The following is a 21,915-nucleotide window of genomic DNA, read 5'->3' on the forward strand; positions in this document are numbered from 1 at the left end:
CAGTGAGAGAGAGTGAAGCTGCTGCTGAAGTGTGGTTGGGTTACTTTATGATTAAGCAGTTAGACCTGCTCCATGGATCTGTGAATGTTCACTCCAAGTTGGCTTTTTAGTCTGTTAGTGATGTACATAATAAACAGACTTTTCAGAGAGTGGAGAATGAATTTAGAGTCTACATTTGGTTCACTGTTGTTACATAGCTTGATTTGCCTACAGAGTGTTTCATTCATCCTACAGAGAATAGATCATTGTTTCCTTGTCGTTCTGCAGTGAGCCTTCACTCACTGCAGTGAACATTGGTCTGTGAGTCGTGTGTTAGCTAGTGATGGAACTTAGATATTACAAGGCTTATTTGAGTGGTAAATCTAAAAGCACTTGGTGGTAGATGAGACCTTCCTGTTCTTCAAATGAAAAGACAGATGTAAAAGGGATTCAGTAGTTTGCCAGTCTGTGCTGCAAATTAGTGATAGTAGAAAAGGAGTCTGCCACCAACTGGATTGTGCTGTGATGGTTAATGCAGTGCTGCTACTTTGGATTTGTTGAGTTTTATGCTCTGACTTCTGTGATGTGAAAAAGGACTTATTATAATTAGCCTGTAATTTGTGAAAGCTAGATATTGGACTTGGCAGTGCTGGGTTAATGGTTGGACTCAATGATCTTGGAGGTCTTTTCCAACCTTATTCTGTATTTGCTGTCCTGTGGTTCAAAGTCGACGAGTGATCCTTGACTGAGCACACTTATGGCTACAGTTCTAAGAGTAGTGCATTTAAGTTTGACTGTTGAAGGCCCTTTTTCCTTCTGTGTTTAAATGTTTGATATCTTAAATGGCTGCTTAATTGTCCCTGTAGTCCTTTAGTTAAATGATAAAACTTGGTGTTTTTCTCTAGATGCTTTCTGGAGGAAAAAAAATTAAGCATTGAATCTGAAATAAATTGTGAGGAAAAGGAAATTACCTTTTGATCTTGCTATTGAAAGGATTTAATTTGTTAGCTAATCCTTCTAAGACAGCACTAACTATATGCAATTATTTTCATATAAGTAATTGCAGTATGAATAATATGCAATTATTTTAATATGCTAATGCAAATATGTAAACAATTTTTTTCAGGCTAATATCTCTCAAAGTCCTTAACAGTATTGTATTGCTGGGGAAATCATGTCAATATGTAAAGGAAGCAAAAATGGAGGAGAAATTATTCAATCCTGTCCTGACTGCAACCCCAGGGAAGACAGCTGGCAAACAACAAAGCACGTTTAAATCTACCCAAGGTAAGGTTAATTGCCTTGGTTCGTTTTCAGTAAAAATTTTTCAGATTAAATGCTGCAAATTCACCCTCTTGCTGGACCTTAATTGTACCATATCACAGCTGTGAACATAAGTCGGTAAATGTAATAGAATTTATTGCTTTTAGTTCATACATCTTCTTTTGGTAATAAATACTCCTATCTCTGATAAGATCCCACCCTTACACATGGATAAAAACAAAGGTGATAGAAACAAGGGAACAGTGGCAGGCTGTTGTTTGAAAATCATAATTATAGAATGTTTGGGGTTGGAAGGGACCTTTCAGAACACGTAGTCCAAACCCCTCTGCCCTGTCACTGCACAAATAAGTAAATATTTACACATCAGCTGTGGCAGTGCTTAAGTTTAGTTAGCAATCTATGTATTTCTGACGGAAATTAATGTCAAACATGGTAGGTTCAGGCATAGGTATAATTAGGTATAATTAATTGTAGTTGTCATGAAAAAATTAATGAAAAGCTTTATGAAATCCAAATAAGAATTTCAACAAGTCTCTACTAACTTTATTTCAAGTCTGTGCAGTGCAGTTTTCTCCTAGAGGTCGTCAGCATTAGCAGTTAATATATAATGGAAATGTGGCATTATTGTACTTGTGTGACACATTAAAGAAGGAAATAGAAACCTTCATTGTTCCAGTCAACTGAATTGGATTGTATCTTCCTCTATGAAAAGCTCAATGAGAACCCTAGAGAACCTAACAGTGAGGCTTTTATTGTGTTCACTACTGCTTGCCAGCGACGTGAACAGCCTGAAATGCAAGGTACTCGTTAGTCGTCAGAGTGTCTCGCCAGCAGTAGGAGAGTTAAGAATCTGTCAGCTTAAGTCCTAAATCTCTACATCTCACCTGTGTCAAATCACATCAGGCAGGAACTTGGTGCAGGCATTTATCTTTAAATTCATAGAATTGTTTTATGTTCATGATGAAAGAATGTAATATGAATTGGTGTAAATGTCTTTTGCATTTCATTGGAGGACTATCTTGATGATAATGTTTTAATTAAACATTTTAGCACTACAGTTGGGTATGACACTTAATAAGTTGCACTTACTTTATACTGAGCCTTAAACTTACAGTATATAAATCCTGAAGACTGTTTTTAACTGAAGTAGCAGAGATGTTTATTTCCTCTTCCCATGGAAAGATTTTGATCGAAAAGTAGCAACCAAAAAGCTTTTGCGGATTTTATTTAGAATATTCTGAGCATTGGTGATTAAAAGGCTTGACTTTACAGTATTTTGGGATTTTATACTTTTTTAACAGTTCTTTATTTACTAGAAATCAATTATGTGAATAACTTTACCTTTCACAGCTTTTGTGTATTTGCATTATTACTACTTGGGTCTACTATCTTAGTTAATCTCTATCTCCCACTCATCAGGTTTTTTTCAATACAGTTGCTCAACCCATCTCTTATTAGAATTAGAGTAAGGGAATTAATCTCATCTCCTTTCTACCAGCTTATAATTTAAGTCAATTTATTTTCTGAAGATTTCCATTTCATTCACAGAAACAGTTAAAATTTTGAAGAATAAAATTTTAAACTTGCTCTTGAAGGATGAAAGTTCTAATTACTGGTAATCATTTGTGAGCTGACAGCTGATGATGAGTTAGAAAATACTTATGTTTGTAACCAAGTTCTACAATTAGCATTACTTGTCTCCTTTCTCAGTGCAAGTTTATTACCTTAACTTGCATAAGACTGTTGAGCATAATCCATGTACCTTTAAGTAGTAGTTGGTACACTGTGAACAGATGTTCTACAGAAATAAATTTTTGTAGTAATTTGGATAGTTCTACCATTCTGACAAGTAAGGTTCTCTTGGGCTGGTCTCCCGTACTCTCTACATCAGTCAGATGTTTTCAGATTTCTTTAGAAACAATACCTCTGTCTTTACAAGGGGATAGTAAATAAGAAAAAATATTGCTTTGTCATTTGCTTGTGCATTTTAATTCTTTAAAAATTTTAACAAAATATGGAAACAATACGTGGATATTACTTACAAATATCTTAGGTTAATGAAGCCAGTGTTCAGTCCCACTGAAATAAGAGGCAAGAATAAAAATAGACATCTTTAACAGCACTGCTTTAAGAGCCAGTGCTAATAAAGTGTGTAGCAGTGCATGAGTCATTTATTAGCCATCCCTAGAGAAGGCAGGTTTACTGTACTTATGTAGAGGATTAGGCACATCTAGTTCCTGCCACAGAGATTCCTTTTGTTCATTTCAGTAGAAAATATTTGTGTGATTCACACAACTGTCAAAAATCTTTTTGCTTAAGCCAAAAAAATGAGCATGTAAACCAGAAAAATACTCTAACTTCTGCTGCTTATGCTTTTGCTCATTATTTGAACTTCTGTAGAATTAATTTTCTATCCATTTACTAAATTAGGAAAGAAAATCTCCTACAGTAAAGCGAATAAGAGGTAGTAGCTTCCAGAAAGCATTCTCTTGCTTCTGCTGATTTGATGCAGTGCACTTTTTTAGAATAGCTTTGCATGAATCTGGATGTTACAAATTGCATCAATATGTCCATGTTAAACTCATGATTATCTTTGTAATTGTCTTCTGTTCCAACAGGAATTTCCACAGATGAAAACGGGTCTACATCAGTTACCAATCAGCCTGTGCATCAGAAGGACAATACGCCATCTTTACTTGTAACAAGCAATTCTGATCAATTTCTGACAACTCCCGATGGAGAAGAAAAAGATATAAGCCAAGACAGTTCAGAATTAAAACACAGGTCTGCAAAGAAAGACTTGTTGGAGATAGACAGGTTTACTATTTGTGGAAACAGAATTGACTAAGATTGTTTGGTTTTTTTTTTTTAAATCAATGTGCTAAGGATACTGAGCTGTTGGGACAGCAGATGCTACCAGAATGGACAGTTGCCAAAAGGCACATAAATATTTATTTAAAAACTTAAATTATTAATGGCAAAAAAGAATATTAATTTCTTTCTACAAGTAACTTGGCTTGGTATCTGGTCAGGTCAAGTAAGTGATCTTTAGCTTGCCTCCTGGAAAATGTGGTGGATCGTGAGTCTCTAGCCTGGTGGCAGAGCTGCAGTATCACTTTGCTGGAAAACAGACTGGAAAAAAACATAATCCTGTTCTGCGTTATGAAACCATGCTTCCAGAACACTGTTTTTCATGAAGGTTCCTCCAGTGTAAGGATATTCCTGGAAATGTATGACAACTTGACCAGAAGCTTGCCTATCCTGTTACCGTGTTTTATTAAACATCTGCAAGCAGAATTCAAAACTTGTGCTTATATCGACAAACGCATAAAGCATTGGTGCATAACACATACACAAACCAGTAAGTCAAGATAGTTATTCTTGTCAACAAAAACCTTTTCAAGATGTATCTTGAAAATCTTGTAATCAGAATAAAATTTTGCCTTTAAGTGAAAGACTTACTGCATAGTATTTTATCTGAATACTAAACACCAAGGAAAGATCGCAGTAATGAAGGTTCTGCTTAACTGGGCAAATATGAAGCATATCCATTTTATGTGTTGTGTGTCCTGCAAGGCAAATTATTTAGAAAATTACTTTTAAAAGCTGAGGATTTTTTGTTGCTGTGGGAAAAGATCTTAAAGGGACACTTCTGATGTTTAGAAACAGCAATGTTAACTGCAGCAAAGAAGTGTCATGTTGGAACTGTATGTACGGCATTAACGCAGCAGAAAAGAACTGCCTTTTGCATTTGACTCTTAGAAGAATGACATCTGTGTATTAACTTGCCTGAGAACATGCTTGTAAAAGCTAATACTGACAATCAAATCAGAATTATGCATCTTAATTTAATTGATTGGTTGTAGTCAAACTTCAGTAGATCTATAAAGCATTACAATGCATCTTAATTTCTGATGTGAGATGCAGTTGTGAAAGAGTTCACAAAAGACGGTTTTGAATCCTCAGAACAAGAATGGATTAAATTTGAGCTCAAAACTTGGGCTGGAGTCTTGTATCAGAAGAGACCCCTTAGTTAAGGATAAATTCTTCATATGTTGTTAAAACACAGCATTAGCTTCCTATGCCTTTCAGACATTTAAGTAAGCACCAGTTTCACTTTTCAAGGAAAGGTATCATAAAAGTACTTCAGTGCTGGACAAATGAAGACAATTTGCTCTTTGCTAATTTCATAACTTGTCAGAGTGGGAAAGCCCAAGTTTATTTGCTGTATGAACATTTGAAAGTTTAATGTATGTGCTAATCCCTGAAACTTGCAGGACTACAGTAATACAGCAAGTGGAGGCAGTTGGACAGAGTTGTTATGTATGTGAGCAGACTTGGTAATGAGAACTGCAGTACAGGCAATGTGGTCTGCTCAGTGGGAACTTGTTGCTGCAGTCTTTCAGCCTCTCCTCTCCCATTTAGAGTAGTGGGAGTAATGGCCAAAATCTGTAGTTACTGATCAGGGATGACAGTAAAAAGAAGAGGACTTGTGCTGTGGACAAATTAGAAATTCTTTAATTTTTGATGTATTTTATACTAATTGGAGATGTTCACATGTTGAAATTAAGATTATCTGTCAATTTGGTGTATCTTACTTCATAATTATTCAGCAGTTGCTAAAGAAAGCTTGAAATTGCTTTCATTTTTTTTCTGTTGAATGACATTCTGTATCAATTTTATAAGTGCATCTTGTGTGAAACTCAATAAAATTCAATTTTGTAATATTTGTTTAAAAAAGGAAAAGTACAGCGTTGAGATTTCTTTTTTAGTATTCAGAGTTGGTGATCCTGCAATGTATTTAATGTATTAAATTCTGATTTCCATAAAGTAAGATTCCTGCAAATGTGGGACACAAATGTGCATAAGAACTGGGTTATCAATGGCTTTACTTCAAATCTATTTCTGTAGCAGTTGGTTTATGCCACTTGTAGGAAGAAGGTATTGATGCCAACCTATTATTAATTTGGTTTTTAAGGGCACACACCATGTAAATGAAAAAATACTGTATCTTAGGGGAGTTGTAATTTGTGTAGTCAGTTACTACAGTTGGTCTACTTACACCTACACAGCAAAGACAAATGTCAATGCAGAATAAGCACAGGCAAATCCTTCCCTGAGCACAAGGTGGTAGCAGTGGAAGGGGAATGGCTGATTGCACTTGGGTCCGAGTCCTGGCCTGGATCCTCCTGGGATTGGGAGCCTTGGTTGGTTTGTTTTGACAGTTGAACTGTGGTATCCAGATCTAAAGCAGTCTAAAGCTGGGCTTTGGGATACGGCTGGTACCTCTCTGCCTGCTGTGTAGGCATAACTTCATTGACCTGCAGGTCACAATGGTGCAAAGGTGTGCTCGAGGCACTGGTTGTAGAGGGCACTGCAAACACAACACTTCCCCTTAAACTCTGGAAGCTGGGCATGAAACATCATTGTTTCCTCTTGCTGCAAGCTCTCTGTTCTCATGTTTTTGTTCGTGATTTATAGGGATTCATTCCTTGGATATCTAGCAGTGAAGGATCACAGCTGCTTCTCTGGCCCTGGGTGGTCTTCTCAGAACTCTAGAGGTGGCTGAGGAAGAACAAACCACTAAACAATAAAACCCCAGCAACACCAAATTTCTCATCTATAGATACAGCTGTTTATTCAGGTTTTCTTGAAAAGCTCCTGTCTTAACACTGATATGTGTAAAAGCATCAGAAGTTAAGTAGTGAATAAATGGAGTTCTTCAATTGATAAATGCCTCCAAAATTAAAATCTAGTCAAGCAGTGATATTTGAGCTGAAGTCACAGTTGCCAAATTAATTCCAAATGCACACATTGAGTACAGTATATATTCATAATTAGTATTATTCTTTATGGGAGCATTAAGGAACAACTGTTTTGACAGGATTATTTAATTAATCTTTTGAAGCCTTTCAGATGTTCAACAGCCAACCAGAATTTTCCCTCAAGCAAAGTAGTTTTACAATGACAAGCACGCTGTTAATTTACTTGCCTCTTAATTTAGAGTGAGTGTGTTGAAACTTTTCAACTTTGTCTTGATTTTCGTGGTGCAAAATTTTCTGTACTCTAAGCATTTGTTTAGAATTTTGTTTCTGTGAGTCAGCATAGTTGATGAGGTCACTTGTTAAAGCCAGTATTTACCCAGTTGTGGCTGCTGTGCCAGCTCAGTTGTTGGCTACAGTTGTGAATCTATTTGGTGGTGGTAAGCAAGGATGAATGCAACTTAATTATAGCACAAATGTACTCAAATGCTGTGAAACTCCTGAAACACTGCAACATTTTGTCTTACAAACTGGGCTATTCCGTCATGAGTAAACTAGGAGTTGTATCAACTCTGTCCATCTTGGGTAATCGTAGCTTCAGAAAGCTCTTCACAAGTGCTAAACAAGTTTGCTCTTAAAGTTTCTTCAGAGTTTAAGTGCTCTTTCTTAGAAATTTGGACTGTCTTAATTTTGCTGACTGCAGGGAAGCAAATAGCTTTGTGTAAGTATTGAACAGCTGGCAGAGGAGGCTGCAATGGGACCAACTTTATCACAAGGAAATTTTTCTGCATTTAGTGGTATGAGAGGCTTAGACTCTGAAGGCTGTCAAACAACATCTGGTGCATCATTTCTGTGTATGTGTTTCTCTAGGAGCATGGTAATGTTCATTGACCATACCTACCAATCCTGAGCCTAGTTACACTTTTTTTAGGACTTCAGTATACTCTGGTTTAGAAAAACATGTTGCCAATGGAGTAGTTGTAAGAGGGATCATAAATATATAACACCAAAGAACACTCTTTAGTAATCTCAGAGCTCTTAATAACAGAAAAACCCAAAATTACAATAGGTTTTAAAAACAGTTCTCAATTTTGACCAAAACACTCTTATCACTTTTGCAATGAAGTAAACTCAGATTTCAGACTGTGCCCTTGTTGTAACTACGCTGCCCACCTGTACCTCACAGCTGCTTTAGGCTGTGTAGACTGTCATTTCTCCCATTCATCACTCATGTCTAGGAGAGCAATGCTATCAGGCAGAGCTGAGGCTTCACTCTAAATTGGAGGCAGTTCTGTCTGACAGCTGGACTGCAGGCAATGAGCACTGGGGGGAGAGGGAGGGAGACGGGTCGATTCTTCCTGAGTACGAAGATGGGGGTTTGCAGCAGCACTACCTTGAGTTCTATTTTTTTTAGGTTGACTCGTGCAGTTCTATTTTAAACTTTGCTAAATAAATCCTATATTGCACAGGCAAACACATTGCATGTATTATATTTTGTTTATTGCTTTCACATTTTTTTATCAGAAATGACTTTTTAATCTTAGATTGGTGGTATGAGAGCTATGTTGCAAGGTAAGTATAATTTTAATAAAGCAATTTTTGGTTTATTATTTTAAAAATAAGTTTTATGTTGGTTGTTCTTCCTATCTGTGTGCAGTTTGTTGACTACTTTCAATATCAGAAGTAGTCTGTTCCTGTGATGCCCAGTCCTGACAGATAGGGACTATGTTTATACAATTATGTCATAGAAACATTGAATGATGTGGGTTGGAAGGGACCTGAAATATCATCTAGTTCCAGCCCCTCTGCCATGGGTAGAGACACCTTCCACTAGACCAGGTTACTCAGAACCACATCCAACCTGGCCTTGGACACTTCCAGGGATGGGGTAGTGTGGTGGCTCAAACCACAGTTTCTCTGGATAGCCTGTTCTAGTGCCTCACCACCGTCACAGTAAAGAATTTCTTCCTAATATCTAGTCTAAACTTGCCCTCTTTTCAGTTTGAAGCCGTTTCCCCTTGTCCTGTCACTACATGCCCTTGTAAAATGTTTCTCTCCATCTTGTAGGCTCCTGATCTGCTGTTCCTGAAAATAGATTAAGTATCAAGGTAGCTCAGGAATCACTTGTTTGATGCTGGCAGTTTAAAGTAAGTGGAATTGTGAAGTCTTGGGAAGTGATGCCTCTGATGTACTGAGAAGTGTGGAAATGAAACTTAAAATCCAGCACTGGACAGCACATTCTCAGGAGTGACATGCCAAATTAACACAGGAGGGTGTGTGAGTTGATGCTAGCAAGTACAATCCTGATGACAGACTGACTGTCAGACCAAACTTTTCCTGCAGATTTGATTTGAACTTGACACTTATTGAAGGCAGCAATAGAGCTATCAGCCACTTTCTGTCTACAGCCAAGGCAGCAGGAGCTGTGGTAAATGAGTTTCTTCTTGTATGGTGTGTATCTAACCTGGAAGTTGGGGGACCTTGTTTTAAGGTCAGTTGATGCTTTGTGCCCTGTGGACTCTCACAAGGCAGAGCTGCAATGAAAATGAACCCTGTGTTGAAACTTAGCACTAACCACTGATACGGGGCAATGTCCTTCATGCAGTAGCAAGAACCCACCTATTAGACTGATCTAAATATCTGAGTTGTCTTTAGTCACTTAAAATTACTTTGACACCAGAGGAGAGCAAATTCTGCTCCATCTGAGGTAATGCTTTATGATGCTTGTCCAGCCATTCAGTACTTACCACAACCTATTTGGCCTCCATGTGGGCAGTGATAAACTCTCCAGCCAGTTTTTCTGCTAGACCCTATTTCTTAAAAGCAAGGACTAAAGCCCCAGTGTATATTTAATAAGTGATTCTTTACAGTAGATGTTCTGCTAATGGCATCAAGAGTCATTTTGTAGAATTGCTTTACCTGCTTTATACATCTTATGTACAAAATGGCAAATCGCAACATAAGTTACAGCTTTTCATCTGAATACATATGCCATTTCTTTTATTGCTATTTATTTAGTTGATTTGACAAGTCTAGTTCTAAAACATTAAAATTCCTGTAGTCCCAGTTTTCAGTAATGTGTATTTTTGTCCCAGAGGGCCTGAGGGCAGTAGGTGTGCTAAGCTCTTGATACACCAACCAAACTGCAAACCTAAGTAACAAGAATACAAACTCCATAGTTTCACAAAATCACAGTAAGGAGAAAAAAAAATCTCTGGTTTAGGTCTGCTGTGAGCAGTCCATGAGAACACAAAGAGCACAGTGAGTAAGAGACTAAAACACCACATACTCAGTTTGCAGGTCTTAGTTTACCTAAAAATTCTTACAGCTGAAACACCAAAGAAATTAGCTAGATCTTCAATCTGGTCTTGCTGTCATTTTGGATATGTCAGATTTTCATTGATTATTCTAGTGTTCATCCAGGCCATAATCTGAAGCTTTGGGAGGGGAGGAGGGTTAAGACAAAAGTCTGGATAAATCTTGTCTATAGAAGAAAATATTCTCAGTGGAATTTTTTAAAATGTTGGTTGTCTTATTTTTTATAGTAATTACCTTTTCATAGACAGTTGCTGGCTTTGGTTTAATACTCCAAGTAGCTGTCAGCACCTTGTGATGAATAGTGAGATGGATATCAAATTGTCAGCATTATAATTTCACTGCTGGGTAATATGAGGATGAGGACAACTAGTAACCCTCAATCACAATCCTGCAACAGCTATAAACCAGAGCCCCCTAAGTAACAAAAAGCTGTGGCCTAAAAGCCTCATGAAACCTGTTAATTCTGTTTAGCATATTGTGGAGCATTTGAAAGTCTTTCCTAGTGTCTCGAAGAGAAATTGTTCAGGATAATGCTTTTCACAGAAGAATTAATCAGGTGTTTTCTTCTGCCCACTGTGGGTAATGCTCAGCAGACTGGGGTTCTAAAGCCTGTGTCATTTATATGGTTGCTAGTGATCCACAAAGAATATACATGCAATTTTATTTATTAAAAAAAAAAAAAGAGAAAAGGAAGGAAGGATGGGGCTGATAAATAACAGTGGGGGAAAAAATGGAATTTTTGCAAATAGCCTCTGCAAATTTACAACTTCATCCATGAAGTGTAACAAACAGTAGGAGGAATATGCATTTGAGTGCACATTTCCAGAGATGCATTTTTGTATGTTTATGTGAAAGGGACAAATTAAGGTAAAGTCTTTTTTTTATTATTTCTTGCTCCTAAGCTCTGCCATTTGGTCACTTTGCCTGTCAGCCTAACTCCTTCAAATCAACTGAAGGGCCTCTGGATGGAATTCAGCTGTATCAGTGGTTATTTGGTGCTTTAGTTCCCCTGACTGGACACCAGATCTTCAGAGGATGTAGTTGCCCCTGCAAAGGAAAGTGCTCAGGACTTGGGGAAGATCTTCCTTTGAGCAGCATTTTTTCTGATACCAGACAAGAAGTGCTTGTAGAGCAAGATGTGAATATGTAGATGAAAACAAACCCCTTGACTGATTGAGATGGGGGAAGGGGGAAAGGGGCTGGCCTTGGGCACTTGATAAAAGCAGATAATTTCTCTCCTTTGTTACACTGCTCAGGAATTTGGCCAGATATGGTTTCCCTCTGCTCATGGGTGCCAAGGTGATGCTGTGGCCTGATGTGAATGCTGACAGGCTCTCCTGAATTTAGACTAAACATAGAGAACAGAACAGAAAACTGAGGCCTTTGTCAAGGTCGCCTTTGTAACCATAAATAATGTACCTTTTTGTCATGGCACAGAACTTTCCTACTTGACCTGCTGTTGTAGTAAGTAAATGGTGCACTTGCAGCACAAGAGAATCATTGCACCTCAAAGCTGACAGCTGAGTGCTCAGGGAAGGGGAGATGGTGCTGTGGTGATGATGATGATGGCATTACTTGACTGGCACAGGAAGAAGACAGATGGGCCTTGTTCCACTTGCCCCATGTAAAATGGGATGAGTTTGTGTGTGAGCATATAACAACCGGGCATACACTGTGGGAGATGGGAGTGAGAACACCAGAGTGAGAACACCAAGCTTCAGCCAGTGCCTCGTAGAAGGCAAAGGAGGCATCAGAGTTGTCCTACAAGTACAGCAGCTCAAGCCCTTCCACATTGGACCTTTCAAAGCTACTTGCCTTATTAGGCCATACATACACAGCAGTCACAGCTTGTAAAGAAGCAGGGAAATACAGTCCAGTACACTAGGCTAGAGCAGCTAGAGTGTTCTGGGATGCCAGTGTCAAAATTTGGATCTTTCTGGTTCCATTCTGCTGCAGTTCCCTCCTTGTTCCTCTGCGTTGGTGCTTGTCCAGCACACATGGCCAGGTTCCCTGCCACAAGAGCAGTGGAGAGCAACTGGTGCCAGGGATGAGGTTTGTCCTCTGTGCTGTTCAGCTGGTATCTGCTTGTTTTGTTCCAGCACTCACTGCTGCACTCACTTCTAGTTTACTTATTTTTAAATCTTATTAATCAAGCCTAATCTTTGGTATCAGAAGCTGGATAGAGCTCTTTATTTTAGCTCAGGTCCTGTCCAATGCAGCATCCAATTCATGTACCTCCTGATAGGCATTTGCTTAACATCTTTCTCAATCTCAAATGAGAAAGATCCCACAACCTTCTTGAACAGTAAATATGACCACTGCAAATGCTGTTGTTACCTTCCTACCGTCTGGTTTTTTCTTACTAAAATTCAACCCTCCTTACTTTTTGTCCATCCTGGACATTTGCCTCTCCCTCTCTTTTCCTCTTACATCGTTGGCAGCTGAGACTGCTTCATCTTTCCCTTCAGGCTCCATTGCTCAACCACCCCAATGAGTTCAGCTTTTGTTTGTGCGGGGAGCACGTCCCATGCTCGTCCTGAGCACAGAACTCCAGCTGATGCTTTCCAACCCAGCTGAGCTGAGCCTGAGCCAGCTTTTAGCTATCATATCCTGATATGGAATTTACTTCTTAAAAACAGGATGCCACTTCTGACCCAGGAGAGTTTGAATGTGCTGCAGGATCTATATGCTTCCCATGGAAATGCCTGATTGTTCCCAGTCCTGCACTTGTGCTCAAGTGTAGTGCTGCCAAAACCGTAAAATCCTGTATTAGAGCTGCTTTGGTTCAATTTTTTTATCATCTGTTTCTGTGATTAGTCAAGTTTGTTTTGAACTCCTGTTGTGTAGTGTATCCACACCCTGCCCTTTACCTTTACCTTTGGCACCAGTTCAATACTGTTGATTAAAAACACTGAATAGCAATGGAGCATGAAGAGACCCCTGCAGAAACTTACTGTTGTATGATGATGAACTAGTGATAAATATTCCCAAGCAGGATTTCCCAAAAAGCTTCGTCAGCTGCTCCAAGTAATTTTAATCTGTACTGTTTCCTTAGTTTGAGAATATAATGTGAAAGTATCAAAAGCCTCATGAAAGTCAACATATGTGATTATCTGCTGCTTCTCATCTTTTGGTGTATTGTGTTCTTGAAGGGCAGTGCACTGGTTTGAAATGATCTGACAAATTTATGCTGGCTGTCATTCATCATTGTGTTACTCTTCAAGCGCTAAAAAGAACAAAACCCAAATCTGATTACGTGCCCAGAAAAATTCTGGAAAACTGCAGTTGGTTTGATCTATCGTTTCCTGTTTCCCTTTTCTACAGATTGCTCTTTTACATCACAAGAAATCTGCTAACAGCTTTGTTAGCCACTTTTTGGAGTTTTTTGTTTTGGTACCAAGAATAAGACCTAAGCTGAGTGAAAAATCTCACAAACCTCCATACTGATGTGGCAAGATCCATATGAGTCCCCATGAAACTGCTGGTGGTATATTTTGTAGGGAGAATGGAGGGATTGTACTGCTGTGTTTTGTCTTAGTACGGTGTTCCTACAAAGAAGAGTGATATGAATCTAGCAAGAAGCTCTCCTAATATGTAGTGCAAAGCCCTGCTAATGTGCCTTCGAGTATTTATGGGGATAAAAGGAGAAAAGTACTAAGCTATCACCAGAACTGATGTTTATCAAGGGCCCTTAGGGAGGAATAGAGAACAAAAGGAGATAAATCACTTAAGTGTGTTGTGATGTTCTAAGTGTCCAGTGATGAGAAGCAAGAAAGCAAAGCCTTGTCCAAGTCAGCCACCATGACCTTCAAAAACAGGGTAAAAGCTGCAGTTCTTCCCCTGTCCCTGTCTTTTGCCGGCTCAAAAGACACAGTGGCAAGCAGCTCAGGCAGTGTTCATGCATCTGAAATATTCGGTGGAAGTATATTCCTTCCTGTCCTTCCCTTGGATTTATAATAACTTCTGGTCTTTGGCCTCTAGTTGAGACTGAATTGGTTTTGCTTACCAATGGGCTCCTGTTACTCTTTTCTACCAAATATTACTTAAGGCCTCCCCAACCTGGAAAGTTGGCAGGCAATAGGGCTTCCCTTGTCAAAAGGATTCCCATCCTCCTCAACATCTCATGCAATGTCATCCCGTGGCTGAGGGTGACAAAGCCATCTTGGAAACATCATCTGTGTACTTCTCTCCAGGAAGAATTTGGCTCCACCTGATCCTTGAGCAGAAGGATTAGGATTTACAAGTCTGGAGCAACACTACCTGTTGTGATGTTCTCCTGTTCAAGCCTATCTAATTACTGTAGTTGAGCAGCCAGGGTCCCTCGGTGTGTGACTCCTGGCTGCCTTTGTGCCTCTCCAGTGCCTTTGAGGCTTAGGTGGTGACAGATATTCCATCTCCTGGGCAGGGGCCCTTCTATTAAGCCCAGATGAAAGTTCACCAGTCCCTGCTGATTTTCCCTTGCAGTGATGACTGTAAATTCTTTTTTTTTGCTGAGATATTTCTTCTTTTCTACATCAAAGAGCGAATCCTTACTTGCTGGCAGGATATTGGGCAGCATAATAAACCATCTTTAATCTGGTGCTACCTGCTAAGAGCGGAAGCAGAGGAAGCCTGCAATACGTTCATTTCCTTTCTCCTTACCCTAGCAGATAGCGCAAGGAATTCATCACTTTCTTCCTAACTATATTTTTAGTGGAAGACTGTTATCTTACCTCTTCTTGATCATCTCTTTTCCTAGACTAAAGTACCTTAACATTCTTTCCTCTAGACTTTCCATAATTTGTCTACATCTTTGAAGTACTGGTCCCAAGACTGGAGGTCACCCTCCTGTTAAGGGTTCAGAAATAGCTCGTGTTGAAACAAAACCAACAGAATAATTATTCCCTTTCCATTTTATGCTCTTATTTAAATATCTTATAATTGATAAAGCAAATCTATTATGAAGTTGTCTCTGTCAGCATAAAGTTTGAATATTTCTCATGTAGCAGCAGGGCCAAACTGCACCAAGTTTGGGCTAGAATTTACAAAGATTTAGATGCTAATTAATTTTATTTAAGCACCTGAATGATTCTATGAAACTGATTTTTTTTGCATATTCTGTTGAGATTGGCACTTCTCATTATTAAGGTGTAATAGCCATAAATACAGATTAATGGTTTTGCTCTGGAACCCCGACACCTTGATTACAGATAATCAAAAGTCATTTTCTTTCAAGACCCAAAGCAGGCAAATTAAGATGCAACATCAGCTCCACTTACAATGTCACTATCTTGACATGAACTCCTTGATGTAGTGCTGTGAAGGGGAGATGAAAGGTGCAAGCTTTGCCCAATTTCCTTTGCACTTCAATAATCTTTACATTTACACTTCCAGTGAGGTGTCAAAGATTTGGATGTTATATTTTTGGATGAGAATTGAAATAAAACACTTCAGGCATGAAGTTAAGTCCTTGAGCCTGTATTCTCAATGCAATTCCAGCAGACCACAAAGAATCTGAGACATACTTCACTCTGACAGGTTTTCTGTACAATGAATGTATTTTTATATGGTGCTAATTTGGTGTAAAGACCACAATCTTGTCTATAACATCTAATGAAAAAAACCTAAAGTCAAACACTTGTTAAAAAAAATCCACCACAACAAACAAACCAACCCCACAAAAACAAACAAGCAAGCAAACAAAAACAAACAACACAAATGCAAACCAACCCAAAACCTCACAAAACCCACCCCACAATTTTGCTATGAGGCAAATGATAGCAACTTCCTGGGCATTGCAATTTACAAAAATCTTTGAAATGATGTGGGGCAGCTTCTTAGTTCTAGCTGACTTTTCCTAATTAAAACAAATTTAATTAGTAATTCCTAGGTTGTAAGTTGAAAGCACCACTATAGTTTGCCCTTCAATGCAGTAACATTTAAAGATACCTTTAATCTGAAGTAATTAATTAGGAAATACACTATAGATTCCCCCTAGGCAAGTCCCCTAGCAAACAACTGGCACTACTTAAAAGCTTGTGTCTGCTTGAAAGTGATATACTTATGAAAAAGTATGCCCCAAATTCTATAGTAGCTTTCACCTGAGCCACAACCCTTTCTGAAATGTGCATTAAATCCCTGCGCAAATATAATATCATGTTTTCATATTTCAGCCAATAATCTCAAAACCAACAAATCTCAAGCTTCACAGCAGCACATTCTCTCACACTGGGACATAAAATACTATTTCTGCTTAAGAAATTCATGAAATGAAGAACAGGGAATCTAGCTCGCTGACCCTAAATCTGTCTCAGAGTAAGAATCAAGGCCAGAAGGACCTATAGTGCTGGTCCATCCTAAAGAACTGCACTTTTCTGAAGCAAAGGAAACTCTATGATTTACTGTCATTGTGTTGGGCTTCATCAAGGCAATGTGCAAGGGGATTTCAAGCCCCTCCATTCTCCGAGGATAAAATTCTGAGCAGGTTCACCCCTGTCTGAAGCACCGAGATTGGTACACACTATGAGATTTGAAAAAAAAGAAATAGATTCGGATAGCACTTTCTTTTCTTGGACCTCCAGGACACCTTTTCTATAAGTAGTAATTTTTTGGAAGCTTTTGTTTGTAACCTGAAGAACTGGAGGGTTTTTCTCTAAAATAAATACATAAATTGCAGATTGTTGTACAATAAGAAGACCCCAGGAGTTCCAGCTTTAAGAAATACAGCAAGTGCAAGTGTTGTGAGACTGGCAGGACTGCAGTGCAAAAATGAGGTTTGTCACCTTAACTAAACTTTTTCTCCTAGGGTGAAATGCTACTCTACTGCAAAGAACCCACAGAAGAAATTTCGCATCAAATTACCATATAATTATAGGGGCTTATTAAGAGCAATCACAGTAAGAACTGAACAACTCCTAATTCCCACCTCTGTCATGAGCACACTAGTGAGTTGCCTTGGCTCTGTGTGCAGCTTCATTTCAAGGCAGCAATTAGAGCAGACCCATTCATGAACAGGCTTAGCTGAGATATGGCTTGCAGAACAATTTACTTTGACTGAACAGTTGTCACAAGTTGTTGAGTTTACAGTCACATACAGCTCTCTAGAGCTAATAATAATCTGATAAGACCGTGAACACTTTTTCTCTTTCCTTCTTTGATGCATATCTGAGAATTCTGAAAGCTAAGTTTAAAGAATATGTCTTCCTCTGTCCTGACCTTATGATTTCTCAGTGTCTTTGAATGGTACAATTAGTGGTGAGAAGGCAGTTCTGCTCCAGATCTGATGTACCATTGGACCAAATTTAGTATGGCAATATTAAAATGATTGTACTGCTTTGGTGTGGTAAAGTGTACATTAATCATATCTACCAGTTAAGTTCTGACTGTTGGCAGCCATGCTCTACTGCAGCTCCTGAATTCACCTGGCAGAAGTGTCATTGGCTGTAGTAGAAAGCTAACAGTAGAAATCAGGTTGGGTAACTACTGAAAAAGCATCTCTTCCTCTATTTTCATTTCATTTGAGCAACATTCTCCAAAACACATCAATCTGTATGTGTGTGAATAGTCCTGACCTATAGAAATTGTTCTATGCAACGGAATGAAATTTAACTCTGGTCACACACTTGGGTTGTGATCTGAATGCATCTCCCTCACTAACAGGACCATTTGTTACCCAGTAGCTACAACTGTACTGACTCAAGGCCAACCACTGTGCTACAGTTTTTAGGGGAACTGCAAAAGTATGTTGGGAATGACCACTGCTGTGTGGACACTTGAGGATAGTAACTGATGATCTGCAAACTTGACTTGAGTGAGTACCATATTCACCAGCAGAAGTTGAATGGGAGCATGAAAATGAAACAGCACAGCAATATCTCCTTTGCTAAACAAGGTAGTTTTCATCTGTTCATTACTCTGATGAAAAATACATTGAAACTACCTAACACAGCTTTAGGATGGCATTTTGATAGACCAGTTCTCTTCAACAAATTCTTTGAGTAAGTTGTTGTCTAAATTTATTTGTTTTGAAGAAAAATCACAAAATGTAAATCAAACACTTCTGTTTCAAAAGCCAAACATAATGCATCTCTATGGTTCTAGATTAACTGATCAAAAATTTAGTAACACTGCCTGAAACAAATGCTGTTTCTCAAATATTCCTCAATGCAGACACACTAAATATTCCATTAATTTCAGAGGGATACATTATCAACGTCTTATTAGGAGGCTTTCTTAAGAGAGTCTGAAAGCAGAGTAAGGCTCATCTTCATTGTCTTATTCACGATAATGCAAGGACAAGCCATAAAGCAGCACAGATCATTGTACAAATTTCATTTGTAATTCAGGGAATTTCTTAATATGCTCATAGATTTCACTCTGGATTGCTGCACAACTGAACCAAGACAGTGGAAGATCAGAATGGTCTTTCAGACTGTTTTAGCTGCAGGAGGAAACTGAATGTGGATGCATCTTTAATGTGGTGCTGCTTCTTGGCAAAGACTCTGGCACTGTTTAGCTGAGCCTGAGGAAGAAAAGACAGGATGGTGTTTCCTTTCTAACATCTCACCAGCCTTACGGCCAGTACCCAGAGCCATGTCTTTATAGACTTTCTTTTAGGGTCCTGCTACATGTGCTTTTGCCAGGTAACTTGTCTGTTTTCAAGGTACAGTTGCCATACAGGTGATTTCAGTGTAACTCTTCACAGCCACAACTGTCTGAATGAGAATCTTGGATTACTTCATGTAACAGGGTCTGCAGCCCTGCACAAGCAAAGGCTGCACAAGCTCTGGCTGTCTCTTGGATGCTTGATAAAGGTATAGATGGAGCACTGTGCTGGCAATTTTTGGATATCAGACATGCCTTCCTGTGGCTCTTCTTTATGACAAGTGCTGGAGAATAAAGGGTAGCCCAATGTGGCAGTCTAACTGTGGTGTTGACACTGCTTCATTCTTGCTTAGAGGTGTCTGTACTTTGGCTGTTTGCATGAATAGGCTTGGACTTCTGGTCCCGTTGTATGAAAAAAACATTGTGTAGAACACAATTGTGTAAAAGGAAATGGTTTGTTTGATTTTTGAGGGCATGGAGGGGCTCCCTCTGATCAATGAGTGCCATAAGAGAGGCTATATTCACTATTTATGGGTAATGGAGTGGTGTTCAGTGATGAGGGCACAGTATGATATGGACTAACATGCTGAGTGAAAATATCACGAGTGTAAATGAAACTCAGATTTCTCCAGTCAGCCAAACTGCAGGTAGTGAGAAAGAAACAGCCATAGAGGATGAAATGCCAAATAGTTCAAATCTTTTTCTTTTGTCGTGGCATAAGTATAATGGTGTGCACTCAGAAAATACTGAGAGAATGCACCAGGTGGAACAAAAATATCTCTATTTCTTTGCAATGGGAAATTAAAATAACTGGGTTGGGGTTTTTTATGACTTCAGAGTGCATGCTACTCCAAACCAGAGGAGAGTGTCATCTTCTGTCTTTAAGCTGGCTGGCTGCCTGATGGTGGACAGCATGAACACTGAAAAACAAGACTGCTGCACCATGATCCAGCTGCCAGCTTGACAGTGGACTTTTTTTTTTAATTCATCTTCTTCCAAACAGTTAATGGGAGAGGTTTCAGCATTGTCTTGGGGAAGAAGTAGTTCTTCCTGTTCAGGAAGAAATCTTGAGGAATTGCATGAGTGGCACTTATTCTCTTTTTTTTTTTTTTATTCTTTTAAGCATTGTTATTTCTGTGTCTTTAAGCAGCTTTGCACTGTGGATCACATCTATTTTGAAACCTAGAGACTAAGTTTTGTATGAATACCAGTTACAGAACCTGAATCCTTATGAGCAAGACTCAAATCCCATTAGTATTACATTTTGCATAAAATATTTAGAATGAATTATATATATTTGTAGGGCAAAGGAGGCGTAAATTAGTAAACAGAAAAAAAACATTATGTAGGAAAGCATGGCCTGAAGTGTGTATCTGAGACTTGGGAAATTATGCATAATGAATAGTTAAGTGTGCTGCTGAATTTGGATAGTTTCTGTAGGTGGATGATGGAAATTGCACAGCACTGATGTGTAAATAATGCACAATCACTTAGTATCTCTGACCTGCTACTTATGAAAGAGAGGAGAATGTGCCAGGAAGAGCGTGACAATAATGCTCAAAATAAGTCTCTAAGCCACATGAACACATACAGCTCCCAGCAGCCATTACAAAGGCAGTATGACAATTTGGGAATTGTAATTTGATGGTTCCTTCACCTCTCCTGCCCCTACTCATCACAAGGGGGTTTTTGCAACTACATGGATGAGGGCTTCCATTGCAGGACGATCAAACACTGAACTTTTCAGCTGCTAGAAGGAAAATTCACATAAAATGTGTGTGCCCTTATCGTACTACTGAAAACAAGTACATGCACAGTTTAATTTATTTATAAAATCTCAGAAACGGGCATGTGCTACTGTAGATGAATCTAAAAGAACAGCTGGCTCAAGCTAGATGTTGTGGATTGAAATACTAATTAATGTTTTTCTAAAGGCTGTATCTCATACTGCAATTCACCCCAGGACCAAGGAAAAAAAGATATTCACAGCAAGAGACTGAGCATTGCTGGTGTTTGTATGCTGCTGAAACTTCACTCAAAAGCAGCACAAATTTACCCTGAACTCTTCCTCTGCTTCCACATCCCTAAATGGCTCTTTGAAACAGATCACATTGTTTGTATTTGGGGCAAAACAATTGTAAATACAGGAGGCAGTAGGCAGCTATTTTTTTTATATCCTGATACCTTATCTACTCTCTCTCTTCCCTAGTAATTACTGTGGTGTTGGCAGTGGTGGGACCCACAAGTAACTGCTCAGCAGGAGCATTAAGAACTGTGCTGTCTCCAAGAGGGGCAACATGCTAGGGAGTTCTTCAGAACGTCACATAATGTTTTGGTAAGTAAAAGTAACCAGATCTTATGAAATCTGGAGAAAACAACTCCTCTGCATATTTTTCCAATTACAGAGAACAAGAAAACCCCATTTACTTTCTTTTTGATCTCCACAGATTAACTGGGGGGACTTATTTGAAGACCTGGGTCTTCCTCCAGTTGAGAGCACTGTTTTGGTCTTTATTTCAGCCTCCAGCCTCTGAGGCACCAGGACTCCTGTTGTCCTGGCAAGCTGCCCCCAAGCAAAATAATGCTGTGATTTTGGTAGCCTTCCATTAGGCTTTTTATTGCCTCACTGGTGAAGTGTCCCTTCCTCGCTATTTGTGAAGGGAGCTTCAACAGCCTCTCTCTTACTGTGTGTTACTAAGACAAAAGGAAGATCTTTCTACAGTACAGAACCCAGAGCTTTATCCCTGTCTGCCATGCTGTCTAACAAAATTGATAAGGGAATTAAATCTTCCAGGAAGCATCTTTAATATATTTGATATTTGTGTTTGAAGGTGATGTATGTTCTGCTCTGAATATGGAAAACTAGCTCCTGTCCAGTGTATTCAGAATGGATAAACAAGTTGTCATGTATAATTTTAATGGTGAAAATAACTTTCCATGGGTGACAGAATGAGGATAAATGCATTTAATGTGAAATCCTGGTTTATAT

At 38.9% G+C, this 21,915-nt stretch overlaps 1 protein-coding gene across 4 annotated transcripts in view; it reads left to right on the top strand.

Annotated features, from left to right (window-relative positions):
• Nucleotides 1–6,009, top strand: part of TAPT1 (transmembrane anterior posterior transformation 1) — a 50,137-nt gene extending 44,128 nt beyond the window's left edge. For all 4 annotated transcript variants that reach the window (XM_051798442.1, XM_051798444.1, XM_051798445.1 and 1 more), the window contains 2 exons: nt 1,106–1,266; nt 3,882–6,009. In XM_051798442.1, coding sequence (XP_051654402.1) covers nt 1,106–1,266; nt 3,882–4,111 — 391 coding nt within the window. In that variant the 3' untranslated portion in view covers nt 4,112–6,009. The remainder of the gene's footprint in view (nt 1–1,105; nt 1,267–3,881) is intronic.
• Nucleotides 6,010–21,915: the final 15,906 nt, after the last annotated feature.

Source organism: Manacus candei, unplaced genomic scaffold, assembly GCF_025592945.1.
Source record: "Manacus candei isolate 608988 ecotype Guabito, Panama unplaced genomic scaffold, ASM2559294v1 h1tg000048l, whole genome shotgun sequence".
Classification (NCBI taxonomy): Eukaryota; Metazoa; Chordata; class Aves; order Passeriformes; family Pipridae; genus Manacus; species Manacus candei.